This window comes from Scyliorhinus canicula, chromosome 12 (genome assembly GCF_902713615.1).
Source record: "Scyliorhinus canicula chromosome 12, sScyCan1.1, whole genome shotgun sequence".
In the NCBI taxonomy this organism is placed as follows: domain Eukaryota; kingdom Metazoa; phylum Chordata; class Chondrichthyes; order Carcharhiniformes; family Scyliorhinidae; genus Scyliorhinus; species Scyliorhinus canicula.
Window position 1 is genome coordinate 141042287 of NC_052157.1, and position 15909 is coordinate 141058195.

At 46.2% G+C, this 15909-nt stretch overlaps 1 protein-coding gene across 3 annotated transcripts in view; it reads left to right on the forward strand.

Annotated features, from left to right (window-relative positions):
• The window catches only part of slc6a4a (solute carrier family 6 member 4a), an 85942-nt gene that overhangs the window by 17039 nt on the left and 52994 nt on the right, over positions 1 to 15909 (forward strand). For all 3 annotated transcript variants that reach the window (XM_038814311.1, XM_038814313.1, XM_038814312.1), the window contains exons 4-5: positions 3935 to 4154; positions 10606 to 10744. In XM_038814311.1, coding sequence (XP_038670239.1) covers positions 3935 to 4154; positions 10606 to 10744 — 359 coding nt within the window. The remainder of the gene's footprint in view (positions 1 to 3934; positions 4155 to 10605; positions 10745 to 15909) is intronic.

The window sequence follows — 15909 nt, forward strand, 5'->3', positions numbered from 1 at the left end:
TAATTATGAAGAGAGGACCAGCAGCAAAAATTCCCGAGTTATTCTTGGACGCAGGGTCTCCCATAGAAAAAGAAGAGGAAAGGAAAGACTGGGGCTACAACAGCTCAGGACCTAACAGACCCACTCCCCACCAAGAGGTACAACAGGATAACCTTCAGTGACCCCGCCCTGGGATGAAAAGAACAAAGAAAAGTACAGCACAGAAACAGGCCTTTCGGCCCTCCAAGCCTGCGCCAACCATGCTGCCCATCTAAACTAAAATCTTCTGAAAGAAAAGTGGCAAGCTGTCCGCCGATACAGCATCCAAGGACAGAGTGCCAACACCCTCATCCCTGGCATCATGGGACCCACCCCACTAACCAGGCCCAACCAGGAGAAAAGCCAGCGCCAACATAAAAAGAACATTCAAATGGACAATTTTTTAAAAAATTTTTTATTGAGGCATTTATCATTTTAACACCAAATGGACAATCTTTATCGAACAGACCATCAATAACCAACCAGCCTCAACATACTCCAGGACTATACTTCACTACCAAGTAGCTGTGAGGAAAGGCAAAAGCACAGTGAGAAACCCAGCAGATTGTTCAACCTTCAGTGCTTCCCAGAAGAGAAAAAGAAAGAAGAAAGTAAGAACAATCCAAACTTATCACTCGGATAACAGGAAATCTGTATCCGACCTACACCACCACCTTCCTGGCAGCCTCCGAGACACACCAACGAGGAGGAGAGCCAGCCACCAGTCGATAAGGGGGAGTCACACCTACCCGAGGGAAAAAACAGGTTATCTGCTAAGTACAGCGCTCCGCCCATCCCCAAATCTCCATGCGCCCAGGGACCAAACCCAGCACACACACACACACACACACATACATGCACCCTCAAAAAGGGGCATCTCTGATCCTCTGGGACAACAGAGTATGAGCCACGGTGCCAGGCCTGACCTAGCCCAGCACCGTCTGGAGAGAAAACTCAGGATCTTGTGTCCCCCCCCCCAGGACTTCCCACATCCCGCCTAGCTTGAACCCATTCAACTCCATCCTGGGCAATGCACCACTCCCACGCACCAGGGAAAGGACAATCACTTTAACCCCAGCCAGGAGGAGATCCCAGTCCGGGAGAAGATAAACCCATCAATAGGGTGTCCTGGGAGGGAGGGCCAGCCGCCCGAGAGCCCCCACCCACTCAACCAGGCCAGACCAGAACCAGCACAATGCTCGCAGATTTTAAAAGAACATAAACCACAAGAAGGGGACACCCAACTGAATCACAGTAACCATTCATATGATGGGTATCATATGAAGGATACCCAGGGCCACACTCATCCCCTCTCCTCAGCCACGAATACCAATCCCACTTCAGCCCACTCAAATAACAGACACTCTATTAGTTCCAATAATACCGTATAAACAACTAATGAGGGAGACTCGTACTAGGAGAAAAGATAAACTCGACCCACAGGAAGGGTCCGATGAAGCCAATCCTCCCAGGATAAGAAATCTGCCCGGGCCAAGGATAAAAGCACGGATTCTTAAATTGAAATCCAAAAGAAAAAGAACCCCAAAACTGATTAACTCTACTTGGGGGCTATCTTCAATCACAGCGAAGATGAATCAGCCCCAAACTTTCACCCCTCTCTCAGCTCTGACTCTGACTCCATTCATCGTCCTTTTAAAGGAGATGTGGTGATAATGAAGAACACCCCCTTCCCTCATGCACAAGGATAACTACAATTAGGAATGGAACCTTGCACAAATCCCACTTGCAAAACCAGGATAACCAACGGTACCCACCATCCCACCCATATTTCACATTCCACTATCGGGGAAAAAAAGACAGCATCAAGAAAACAACAACATGATCAACAGGGGATAATGTTCAGGATAAAATACAAGGTACAGGACAGTCCTCCGGATAAAGACACATGCCTGATCACACAAAGGCAAAAGCCAAGGACAAAACGAGATCAACAAGTGCTCTTCAGGATCTCACGAGAATTCAGACGGTTAAGCACGAGACATCATTACTTTCACTATACCATCTCACCAATACCCAGGTGGTCTACAGCCTAGGGCCCGGCCGAGGGGGGTGACTCAACGAATTCGGCCACCTCCAACCCCTTTCGACAAGCATCCAGAACGGGATAATACAGGGTCAGTGATCGGTCGGCCAGACCGACCCCTGTTCTCGAAGACAGGATACATTGTGCTCCACTGAACCTGATATACCCAGCCTCCAGATCAAGATTACAGAAACATGGCAGCCAATTTTCAAACTCACTCAGGAACTCTTTTACCACCTCTTGCCAGGGGGTCGGGCCCAGGATTATACCCCGCTTGGTGGTCTTCTTCCTGAAACCCTTCAGGATGGATGACGAGCTGTGTAGCAGAATCTGAACAACACAGAGGTGGGCCCCCACCAGGGAAAATGTTTGCTCAAGTACAAGAACTTCCTTGCATGCCTCCATTTCCTCCATAGAAGTACCCCGCAATTCTTGGAAGTGAGTCTTGACTACGTGCACCACAGAACTAAAATTTTCAGCAAAGACATAATTTATGTTGGCAACCACCTTTAGGTTATCACCTGATTAGGGGCAGCAGGGTGGCGCAGTGGTTAGCACTACTGCCTCATGGCGCCGAGGGCCCAGGTCCGATCCCGGCCCCGAGTCACTGTTCATGTGGAGTTTGCACATTCTCCCCGTGTCTGCGTGGGTCTCACCCCACAACACAAAAAGATGCACAGGATAAGTAGCACAGTGGGCTAACCAGCTGGCTTGTAATGCAGAACAAGGCAGCAGTGCGGGTTCAATTCCTGTACCGGCCTCTCCGAACAGGCGCCGGTATGTGGCGACTAGGTGCGTTTCACAATAACTTCATTTGAAACCTGGGGCTGGTTTAGCACAGGGCTAAATTGCTGGCTTTGAAAGCAGACCAAGGCAGGCTAGCAGCACGGTTCAATTCCCGTACCAGCCTCCCCAAACAGGCGCCGAAAAGGGGCTTTTCACAGTAACTTCATTTGAAGCTTACTTGTGACAATAAGCGATTTTCATTTCAACTTAATTGAAGCCTACTTATGACAATAAGCAATTATTATTAAGTGGATTGGCCACGCTAAATTGCCCCTTAATTGGAAAAAATAATTGTGTACTCTAAATTTTTTTTAAAAACTTTATCACCTGAACCATGAAATATTCGATTGATAGTAAAGTGCGACGCTGGATTATGAGTTAATTTGGGGTCCCATTTGGGGTGATGATGGACCTGAATTTAACCCACTAATTTTTTAAAAATAAATTTAGGGTACCCAATAATTTTTTTGTTTGCAATTAAGGGGCAATTTAACATGGCCAATCCACCTAACCTGCACATCTTTGGGTTGTGGGGGTGAAATTCACACAGACATGGGGAGAATGTGCAAACTCCACGCGGACAGTGACCCAGGGCCGGGATTCGAATCTCGGTCCTCAGCGCCGCAGTCCCAGTGCTAACCACTGCGCCACATGCTGCTGCCTTAATCCACTCATTTGCACAGAATTAAAATAATTCACTTGGACTTTCAACAATTCCACTCTGGCTGTTATAAATTATATGATCATGCTGTATCAAAGAAGCATTCTTGGTAGCATGTGTCACACTTCAAGCTGCAAACTTGCTTCTGAGAATCTTGTTCAGGAATATTTTCCTCTTGTGGTGAACAGAATTGAATGCAAACTAAACCTGACTTCCCCAAAATTGAATAACCTTTTTATTATTTTGCACTCTGATCGCTGGGACTGAAAGGATAGTCGCAGGAGCAGGTAGCCACTGAAACCTTGATTGATTTTGACAAGTGGAATGTCTAATTATTGCAATGGTCCTTGGATCATTGAATACATATTTCTTCTGGAATATCAACTCTAGATGGTTTCAAAAATGATCTCTTTCTTTCTCTGCAGGGATTGGATATGCAATCTGTATAGTAGCTCTGTATGTTTCCTTTTACTACAATACCATTATCGCCTGGGCTCTGTACTACCTCTATTCATCATTTACTTCCGAGCTCCCATGGACCAGCTGTAACAATGCATGGAATACTCCAAACTGTACCAACTACTTCCTGAAAGATAACATAACTTGGACAAAGTACTCCACTTCTCCTGCAGAAGAATTTTACGTGTAAGTGCATATTTGTGGATGCTGTGTATGGGGCAAAGAAATTCAGCCAAGTTAAAGGTCTGTCTTAGCAATCACTTCCAGGGGTCAGGAGAATATGTTTGGGAGGTGGGGGGGAGGAGAAACCCTTCCGACTGCAGATCCTCCAATGATTCGTGGCAGAGGTACCCACTTTAAAAACAGTTTATTAAAGCTTGCCCAAAGTACTCCCATCAGTCCATTAACATTTCCACTATTGTTGGCAGAGTCAAGACGGGCCGAATGGCCTCCCTCTGAGCCATGTAATCCTGGAACTATCCCGAATTGACAAAGCATCGCACTTACGGAATGGTGTACGGTGGTATTAATTGAGAGCAACGAGTTGGGAGACTCTCTGTTGGCCTGGATTTTCCTTTAAGCAGCGAAGCATCAGCATTGGCTGATAGTAGGAAGGAAAATATGGGCCTCTGCCTCCAATCTAGGAACAGCAGACCCAATTTCAATGCATTCTGCCAAGTCACCCTCCATGTGTACTCTGTAATTGTGTTCTGCACAACCTTTCTTCACAACCAGTGTTAATAATCATCAGCCACTCCTTCATAAGCTGTGGGTACATTGCTTAATGGATGGAATTTACTGGCCATTTTCACCAATGATGAACCCCCACCATAAGTAACCCGACGGGGATGCACACAACAGGAAACCCCATTGACAATAGCGGGACTGGAAGATCCTGCCAATGGTGGGCCGCCTCTGTCTTTGGGGCGAGGGGGGAGGGGGCACAAAATCCCACCTAATGTGGAGTATGATTATGATATATTACATTCAAGGAGCCAAAGCCCACAAATGTCTATAGGGTAAATGGAAAATCTTGCAAAGTTACCATTGAAATATTGAATGCTTCAAGTCAATTATAACCAGAATTAATTGAGATTTATTGTCTATCAGCACTTGTCCACAATTGCTTTAATTTGCCATTTGGGTCTTGCCCAGCTGTAACCTTCATTTTGTTTTCCCAAGCAGTTGTTACAGCAGGTGCCAATCTTTGGCGCTGCTTAGGTTTAATCCGATTATAGTTCTTTGATGTACAATAGTTGTTTGTTGATTTCATCTGTCTGCATTGTAGTCAGGAAGGAAGATTTCTCCTTCTCCCTCCGCCGAGTTTCGCACTCTAGCGATCCTGTTGGGATTGTACTCCTTTTTATTCCAGAACTTTACAATGGCTTAACTAAAAATATGTTGCATTCCATGAAGTTGAGAAAAACAGACAACTGCTCCAATGCCAATTGGACCCTGATTGGGAAAAGATGTTGATGTGCTTAACTCTATTCAGTGTCGCATTTATGCCTAGACATAGCTGTAAAAGTCTCATATTTTCTCAAATGTGTGGAGATATCGTAACATAAACACTCCAATAATGAGGGCCAAACAAAGAATGGTTTTCAATCAACAGTGCAGCAAAGAGAGGATATTATACATAGAAGGCCAGGTTTAGAATAATACGAGCTGGAACATAAAGAGTTAGAGAAGGTTGCGGGGATGTGATAAGGCCATGGAAATATTTCAAAACAAGAACAAGAATTTTGAAAGAAATTCACTGGAGGACAGGGAGCCAGTGGAAGTTGGTGCGAAAAAGATTCATGGATGGAGCAGTCTCAGAACAGGGTAGATAGAATGTGGTGATGGAATTTGTAACTTGTACAGGGTGATGGTTGGATGTTTGAGAAACTGAGCTTGGAAGTGAAAATTCTGCCCCTATTCCCCCGATGTAAGTTATGAAGCACTTAAGGAATCATCCTTGTACTGCATTTTTTTGTTATTAATAATAATTATAATCTTTATTAGCATCACAAGTAGGCTTACCTGAACACTGCAATGAAGTTGCTGTGAAAAATCCTTTAGTCGCTACACTACGCCGCCTGTTCAGGTACACAGAGGGAGAATTCAATGTTCAATTCACCTAACAAGCACGTCTTTCGGGACTTGTGGGAGGAAACCAGAGCACCCGGAGGAATCCCACCCAGACACGGGGAGAACGTGCAGACTCTGCACAGACAGTGACCCAAGCTGGGAATCGAACCCGGGTCCCTGGCGCTGTGAAGTAGAGATACTTGTTAGGGTGAAGCAAAAGGTTATCAGCTAGTATTAAAAAGTCTCAATGATAGGGCATCACGGTGGTGCAATGGTTAGCACTGCGGCCTTACAGCGCCAAGGACCTGGGTTCAATCCTGGCCCCGGTCACTGTCTGTGTGGAGTTTGCACATTCTCCCGTGTCTGCTTGGGTCTCACCCCTCCAAATAAAAGATGTGCAAGGTTGGTGGATTGGCCACGCCTCTGTGTAATTTAATTGGAAATAAATTGGGTACTCCATATTTTTCTTAAATATCTTATTAGTGGTAAAGCTCATCTTGGACAGTCACACTAAGCAAGCAGTGGCCATTCAGAAATCGGTTTTGCACTCTGCCTGATTTCCTTTTCTGACCATGTTAACTGTAACCTGGGCCGGGATTCTCCCGTACCCGGCGGGGCGGGGGGTCCCGGCGGGCCGGAGTGGCGTGAACCACTCCGGCGTCAGGCCTTGCCAAAGGTGCGGAATTTTCCGCACCTTTAGGGGCTAGACCCGCGCCGGAGTGGCTCCTGCTCTGCTGGCCGGTGTGAACGGCCTTTGGCGCCCCGCCAGCCGGGGCCAAAAGGCCTTCGCCGGCCGCCGGAAGTCTACGCATGCGCCGGTGCGTCAGCAGCTGCTGACGTCAGACCTGCGCAGGGGAGGGGGTCTCTTCCGCCCCCGCCATGGTGAAGGCCATGGCGGGGCGGAAGAAAAAGAGTGCCCCCCACGGCACAGGCCCGCCCGCCGATCGGTGGGCCCCGATCACGGGCCAGGCCACCGTGGGGGCACTCCCCGGGGCCAGATCGCGCCCCCCCCCCAGGACCTCGGCACCCGCCCGTTCCGTCAATCCCGCCAGCACCAGACGTGCTTTGATTCCCGCCGGCGGGATTGGCCTGTCAGCGGCGGGACTTCGGCCCATCGCGGGCCGGAGAATCGCCGCCGGGGGGGGGGGGCGCCGACTGGCGCGGCGCGATTCCCGCCCCCGCCGATTCCCGGGTGACGGAGAATTCGGGCCACGGCGGGGGCGGGATTGACGCCGGCCCCAGGCGATTCGGGGGTCGGAGAATTCCGCCCCTGGCTTGTTGACTCACTATCGCCCTTTTCCTTTGCGCCACAGTTTAGGCCAAACTTCAGCCATTTTTAAATGGAACATAATGGGAACCAGTGTTATCTTTGGCTGGGAGGAGATTTGAGAGGAGTACAAAAAGCAGCAGAGACTAGTTGGGCTGAATGGCCTGCTGTGTTCTGTATGTACAATCGAATATTGATGAATTACAGAATTTATTGCATTTGAGTTATTTTGTAACCCCTTAGTATTGTTATTTCTGGTTTCCAAACGTCATGCCATCCATACAGTTGAGATTCATCAGGTAAACCTATCCTCCAGAATTGTGGATTAACATGCTTTGTTTTTAAAGCAGGTTAATAATTCCCACTGAAATAATAATCCGAGCGAAATTGAATTAGAATATTCACCAGTTAAACTGCTAGAAGTTAACAATCCTGGCAGCTGAAAGGTATTAAAGTTTAGTTAAATGTGAATATGATTTCTGTGGTAGTTTTTTTAATCAAATAATAATAATCACTTATTGTCACAAGTAGGCTTCAATGAAGTTACTGTGAAAAGCCCCTGTTAAGGCAATTTGCATTTTTCCTAGCTAGGTTTCTTGACCTATTAAAATCGCTGTATTTTGGTAATGCTGGGTGCAGCAGTTCTCGCAAGAGCAAACCCATAGCCTGAAAGCACATTTAGGTTTATTTTGATTGGTTAGTTAATTACCCAGAAATAGAATTATGTTCCACCTGAATTTGACCTGTTGTGAGATTGCTCCTAGGATTTGCTTTATTCCGTTTTCCAGAAAAGCTGTGTGCATCGAAGGACAGGCATGGAACCCGGGCTTGTCAGGCAAGGTTCACTGGGTAGAATGGTTGAACGTTTGGGGTTCAGGTCCCACTCCAAGGGAGTTCAGCAATTTAGGCTGTCGCTGCAGTTTAGCACTTGAGAGACTGCTGCACTGTTGGAGGCGCTGCCTTTCAAATGGGACATTAAACCCTCTCTGTCCTCCTCGGGTGGGTGCAAATGGTCCAATTGTGCTATTTGGAAGAGCAGTGGCGATATCCCTGGTGTCCTGGTCAATATTTCTGCCTCAATCGACATCACAAAAATAGATGACTTGGTCATTATCGCATTGCTATTTGCTGTTTGTGGAATCTGCTGTTGGCGGGCACATTTCCTAAAATGACTGCGCTTCACAAAATAATTAATTGCTGGTAAGGTGTTTTGGGGTGGCCAGTGGTTGGGAAAGACACTGTATAGGTGCAGACCTTTCTTTATAACTGTGAATGAATCCGAGGGATCCATGCATTTGCTGTTTTTTCTCCTTCATGCACTCAGATTACACAGAGGCTGAACGATGATGGGGGCAACCTACCCAAAAAATGACTTTGACGCACTACCCCTGACACCCATACATAACGTTACCTGGACCGAGTGCTAGTCCTTCACCCGGTGCGCACACCCACCCTCTGGGCACGGAAATGTCCCCGGTGCTGTGGCACAGCCCCTGGGTGTTCAGGTTTTGGCTGCTACGCCCGTGGTGCTACCTCCCGCAGTGTTCAGGCACAGTGTCCAGGCATCACTGTCTGATTGGGATGCGAGATAATAATCCCACATGTTACATGGCATGCTTACACACAGGAATCGACTTGAGAGCTGTGAAGTGCACACTTAATTACGATTGCCAATTCCTAATTAGCAATCGCCTTCAGCCGCGCGGCCAGAGGCCTCCACATTTAATGGGTGGTCGGTGGGGCAGACAGGCAGGAGTTGGGGTTGACCCCAGAACGGGAAGACACAATCCAGGGGGTGGCATGGTGGACCCGTGGGTGCTGGGACACCCATCTCTTTTTTCCCCCACCACCCCCCCCCTCTCGTCAAGGCCACGGACGGGCACACCCCATCACCAATGGCGTGCCAGCCCAACCAAGGCGAGCAGCCCCAATGGCCCAGGCTCATTGCCTGGGAGCGAGGATGGTTACCCACCATCTCGGATCCCCACAGCAGCCCTTCCGCCAGCTTCACGTTTCCAAAGAGGAATACTAATTGTATTCGCGTGGCCACTTGCTGGGGAGGCTGTTAGATAGGGGGTCACTCCCATTACTTACATGGAGATTGGCGCTGAGTGGTGATTATTGGTTTCTTGCCACGCAACGTGAGTTCCAGATTTCACCAATGGGAGTGGGCCGGTTCGATCATAAACTGATCGCCGCCTGGTGCAGTACTCATTTTTGGTCTCTCCCACGATCTAATGGCTTTGTCACGCTATTGCTTAAGGGCAGTGCGGCCATTAAATCACAGCCTTTGTTTCATATTGGGCAAGTTTGGCAGGGTGTGCCGAAACATTTGGCGAGAACCAGACCGATATTTACCCACACTCAGTAATTTCTTTGGAGCTTGGAGTTTTCAACCGGTAATTCCCACACTTGGAATTTCTTTCCGTAGTGGGGAAACAAACACTCCGGCAAGACCAGCTCCACTGAGATCGGGAGCTATTTTGAAAGGGGGCCCCAATCTCCATGAAGCTGAGGGTCCCCATACCCCTCAGCGACGGACAATGCAACCCTCCCCACAAACATGGGCAACACCCCCCCCCCCCAAACCTCGACCACCTGAGGGGCAACCTCCCCCATCACTAAAGCTAGTGTGAGCCCACACCACCCAAGCATGGGGGTGAACCTGCTCATATCCATCTATCCTTGTGGGCATCAGGGCATCGCCCCTGATCCCGCCACCCCAAGTGAGCTTACCTCACTATGGGGTTGCTGGGGGGCCCTCAACTTTAAGGCCTTCCTCTCAGGGCTCCCTCCCTCCGCTCCTTTTATGGGTGTGGCCCTCCTCCCCCATTGGGCTTTGCCATCCTGACACCGACAGGCAACCGTAAATGGGTCATGCATATTTAGATGAGTTAATGGCTCATTCAGATATGATTGTCTGGATTACGCCCTCACGCCGGGCGTCACAAGTCGGGTGATTCGTGATCAGTTTGACACCTGGCATCCATTTTGGGCCTCTCCAACGATGCACCTGCGCAAAGGGATCAGTGCCAGGTGCAACGCAGTAGGGAAAAACACACTCTTAATCATGGCAGCAATATGAAACTATGGATATGCATGGGGGCTTATCTAGGGAAGTGCCCCAATGTGGAACGAGGTAATGAATTACATTTTTATTATTTTTCAAAACCAGCAGATGTACGGATTGTAAGAAAGCAAAACTTCTGTGGGACTGAAAGACACCATTGATGCATTTTGCTTTAAATTTACATTTGAAAACATCATTGTAATTTTTAACATTTATTTTTCTTGCAGTCGCCAAGTACTTCAAATTCACAGATCACACGGACTGGACGACCTGGGAGGCATCAGTTGGCATTTAGCGCTTTGTCTGTTCTTTATATTTATTGTGGTGTATTTTAGTATTTGGAAAGGCGTGAAGACTTCTGGAAAGGTAGGTGCAGCTAAATCATGTGAACAAGATAATTTTGGCTTGTGCTTGCCAATATTGCATCATGATTTTATTATTTTTGAAGCATATCCTTTCATGGGATCTGAGCACCATTGGCAAGGCCAGCATTTATTGGCCATAGAATCATAGAATTTGCGGTACAGAAGGAGGCTATTCGGCCCATCGAGTCTGCACCAGGCCTTGGAAAGAGCACCCTATCCAAGCCCACACCTCCGCCCTATCCCCGTAACCCAGTAACCCCACTTAACCTTTTTGGATACTAAGGGCAATTTATCATGGCCAATCCATCTAACCCGCACATCTTTGGACTGTGGTAGGAAACCGGAGCACCCGGAGGAAACCCACGCAGACACGGGGAGAATGTGCAGACTCCACACAGACAGTGACCCAAGCCGCAAATCGAACCTGGGACCCTGGAGCTGTGAAGCAACTGTGCTAACCACTATGCTACCGTGCTGCCCTAATTGCCCTTGAGAAAGTGGGGCTGGTGAGCTGCCTTCTTGAACTGCTGCAGTGCATGTAGCATAGGTACACCAATAGTGCTTTTAGGAAGGAAAGCTGCCCAGGCAATAAATACCATGCTGATAAATTAAATATAGAGTAATACATTGAAGAATTGGATGCAGGGCTTGTAATTAAAGAAGGCCAGTGTGTTTTGAATTTTTGTCAAATGGTTTTTGGTAAAGATAATACTAATTTACTTTGGTAAACTTTGACATGGTTAGAAGCAGCATCTTCAATTTTTCATTCTCACAAATTGCATTTTTCACAATAGTTGTGCAGATTTTCCTCAAAGGATATCTAATAAATCATTAACTTTCTTCAATGAAACAAATCAAAAGAATAATGTTGAGTAGGTGCACTCAACCCATGATATTCCCGAGTCTTCCATATATGGGAGGTGGGATATTTGACTGTCCAGATCTGGATTAATATGAGTTTTGTTTTGACCACATTTAAGGACATACTGAGTCTTGTATGCATAGGACTAGGAATATAGGACTTGGGAGCAGGGTTAGACAATTCAGCACTTTGAACCTTCGCCGCTATGGTTGATGTAGTGGTGGTCTTGACTCCGCTTTCCTAACATATTCCCCATAACCCATGACTCTTCACTTTATCAAAAATCTGTTGAAGTTTGCTTTGTATCAATTCAGTGACCCGGCCCTCCATTGTATTCTAGGGAAGAGAATTCCTCAGACGATCGACCGTTATCATCTGTTGGGAAGCCTCTTATTCTCAAACTGTGTCATCTTAAACTAGTCTTCCCCAAAAGTGGAAACATCCTTCCGGTATCTACGCAATCAAGTCACCTCAGAATTCTATATTTTTCAATAGAAGTTTGCCTCATATTCTTCTAAACTCCAATGGGTATAGAATTGATGCATTTAAGATATGTAGAAATGCAGAATTTAAGAGAGCGAGAGTGACTCGCTAATCTGGTACAGAATGGGCAATGACACTGCAGTCATCCACAAACTGGAGATAATGTATGTCTGTGGTAGTCAATTTAGCTTTGGCACAGAGGCAACTGAGGTTAAAGGGTTTTCCATATAGGCGGTATTAAATATGCACACCTGGGGGCAGTTGTGCCCGGAGATGAATGGCCAATGTTGCGTTGATTGTAAATAGTATGGAAGCTGACATACAGCTTTACTTGACATTGGTCCAGATTTTGTAGGCATCGGTTTCAGATTCCCACTCAAAGTTACAGTCATATTATCATGTAGTAGTTGCAGGGTAAGATTTTTGGACATCCAAATCTCTGGAGCACTGTCCACAGAGCCGAGTGATTTATTCAGTCAAAAGGTGTGGTCTGCACATCTTAAAGGGGTAATTTAGCATGGCCAATCCACCACCTAACCTGCACTTCTTTGGACCTATCTAAAAACAGCCACTGTTGACGATGAGATTAAATGCAGGATCAGCTGCACCAGCTCAGCCTTCTACAAGACTATGGCAATGAGCGTTTGACAACAAAGACCACCACAAGTAAATAAAACTCCTAGTGTACAGAGTAGTTGTCGTCACCACACTCCTGTACTGCAGTGAGACCTGCACTGTGTATCAGCGACTGAGAAATTCCATCATCAACAGTCTGGATTCAATGGGAGACTGTCAAACAAACGCTAGTCTCCTTGAAGCCAGCTGCCCACAAGCATTCGGGCGAAACTCTCACACACATGGTGGGCTGGACACTGTCTGGAGAGCCAAAAAGTGTCTTCCTATCAGGTCTTGTTCTCTCCACCCTCAAAATGTCCAGCATTCTAGGGGAGGACAAAGAAAACATTATGAATACAGATCTCTCGTTTTGGTGCGGAAACATTGACATCGACTGGGAAGAGATTGCTACCAATCATTCAAAATGGCGATCTGTCCATCAAGCTGCCTCACTCATTGAGTCAAATGCCTTAATGATGAGGCAGCGAAGCAACAGAAAAAGAAGCAAATCTTGCACCCCGTATCCCGCTATCTTGCGGGATATCCTGTCCCATGTACCCAAAGATGTGCAGGTTGGGATTTGGCTCGTTCAGCCACATGAAGACCCATGACCGAAACCTGCAACTCCTTGAGAAGGCCGCATCCTTGAATCGAGAGATGGTCGCCTCCGACACATCCACCTGGTAAAATAAACTTCAAAATATGAGATGTTATTAAGCAGTTAATCTTGGCATCAAACTTGGAACATTTTGTAGAAACTGATTTGAATGATAGGCCTATGAGAAAGAGTACTTGTTGCCTACCACATCCAACTTTGTAATTTCTTGGACTCGATCAGATTTCACAGAAGCAATAGATTTTTTTTAAAGTCCATTGGGCGTTCACCAGCCCTTTATGTTAATTCTAACTGTATGAATTCAGCAGTGACTTCTCCCTGAAAGAGGCCGAAAGCTTGGGGCTCGCTGAGGTCATATAAATTAACCCTGACAATTCCAGTCTCCATTGGTCACTTCTTTAAAAAACGTGGAATAACCTAGTCTTGCAATGTATTTCTTCATATCTGTTGTGAAGCAGTCTTGCTGGCGCCTCCACTACATTAGTATCCTGATTATGAATGACCCCAGATCTTGGCTCCTCGCAACAATAATTAATTTAGCTCAGCCAAGAGATAATCTTGGTTGAGGTTCAAGTAACCGTTTCATTTTGTTCTATTAAATTGCAATTTTTGGCCCAAGGCATCTCTCTCATTTCCAGAAAAACAAAATCTTAAGTGGAACTATATGAAAAATGCCTCATGGGAATTGTAATTTAGGAATACAGAGGAGCATTTGTTAAAAGTCTTTGGACTCATTTTATCTCTCCTGATATGAATTGGAACTTACACTTCTCTCCCACTGCTAAAGTTTGGTTTATTATTTTATATGCTTAAATATTTATTTTTCATTCTTTTTTAGAAATGTTTTTTATTGGGTTTTTGAACAAAGTATATTTACTGTTATGTACACAGGATAAGAAACATATACACATATATAGAAGAGAAGGGCACACCCAAACATACCAAAGAAAAGAAAATAGTAAATAGTAAAAAAAAACAATAAAAAATAAAATAGAATAAATGGTAGGGTATTGTGCACCAGCATACTCCACAGTGGACTTGTAGACCCTCTCTTTTGCACCTACCACAAGTCGCCACTTAAGAAGCATCCATACACCCCGGTAACAACTATTTTAATACCTTCCTGCTAAATCTATTAACTTTTTAAACTTTAAAAAAAATATTCTACCACTAGCAATTTAATTTACTTTAAAAATACTGCAAATGTGTCGATTTTAAATTTGCATCCCTAGATTTCTCCAGCTCCATTAAGTTCTGAAAATAAATCTCCCAATTTAGCCCCATAAATATTTCCAGTGTGAAGTTAATTAGAGGTGGATTGTTCACTGTAGGTAATCTAATTTTTATTGAAACTTCAATAATCACAGCTGAATGAGTTGTTGCAATTCACATTTTAGCTGCTTAAGAAGTCTGATGATTCACAAAGGAATTCCATTTACACAGTGTCTTTCATGACCTTGGGAAGCTCTACAGCGTATTATGCCAGTAAACAGTTGCAAACTCTGATCATGCCCTGACATACCCGTGTTATGCTCCTCTTGTGGGAGCTCGGGGACGTGGCCGATGCCCCGGCTCCTTCATGTGCGCGAAGTGTGTCCAGCTGAAGCTCATGTTAGACCGCATGACGGCTCTGGAGCTGCGGATGGACTTACTTTGGAGCATCCGCGATGCTGAGGAGGCCGTGGATAGCACATTTAGCGAATTGGTCACACCAGAGATTAGGATTGCTGAGGGAGAACGGGAATGGGTGACCAAAAGGCAGAGAAAAATCAGGAAGGCAGTGCAGGTGTCCCCTGTCGTCATCTCCCTCCAAAACAGGTATACCGTTTTGGATACTGTTGGGGGAGATGACTCACCAGGGGAAGGCAGCAGTAGCCAGGTTCATGGCACCATGGCTGGCTCTGCTGTACAGAAGGGTGGGAAAAAGAGTGGAAGGGCTATAGTCATAGGGGATTCAATTGTAAGGGGAGTAGATAGGCGGTTCTGTGGTCGAAAACAAGACTCCCGAATGGTATGTTGCCTCCCAGGTGCATGGGTCAGGGATGTCTCAGATTGGCTGCAGAACATTCTGGTGCATATAGGCACCAATGATATAGTTAAAAAATGGAATGAGGTCCTACAAGCAGAATTTAGGGAGTGAGGAGCCAAGTTAAAAAGTCGGACCTCAGAGGTAGTAACTGTTGCTCGTTCTGGGTGAGTGTGCTTTACACTCAATTGGCTCTGTTTTATTCCTTAGCTCTAGAGTCGCCAGGTATCCTTATGATACCGCCACAAGATTCAAGTTCAGATCAATGACTCAATACACCAGTTAGTAAGTTCAAACAAGACACGTTTATTATTGCACAGTTATTTACTACTCATGCACATAATACTAAGACTAAACTGTTGCTACCACTACTAGGCCAATACTTATCTGGAATAAGGGAACTGCCGGATCAGGGAACAATGGCCTCTTGCTTTATCCTGGATCCGCAGGCTTCCAGTTGGTGGGGACTAAAGGGGTCAGGAGTGTCTACTCTCGTAGCGTGCGTTGTATAACACTTACTTGTCGGTGTAGCAATTGACCAAGCCTCTCCTTCTCACGTCCAAG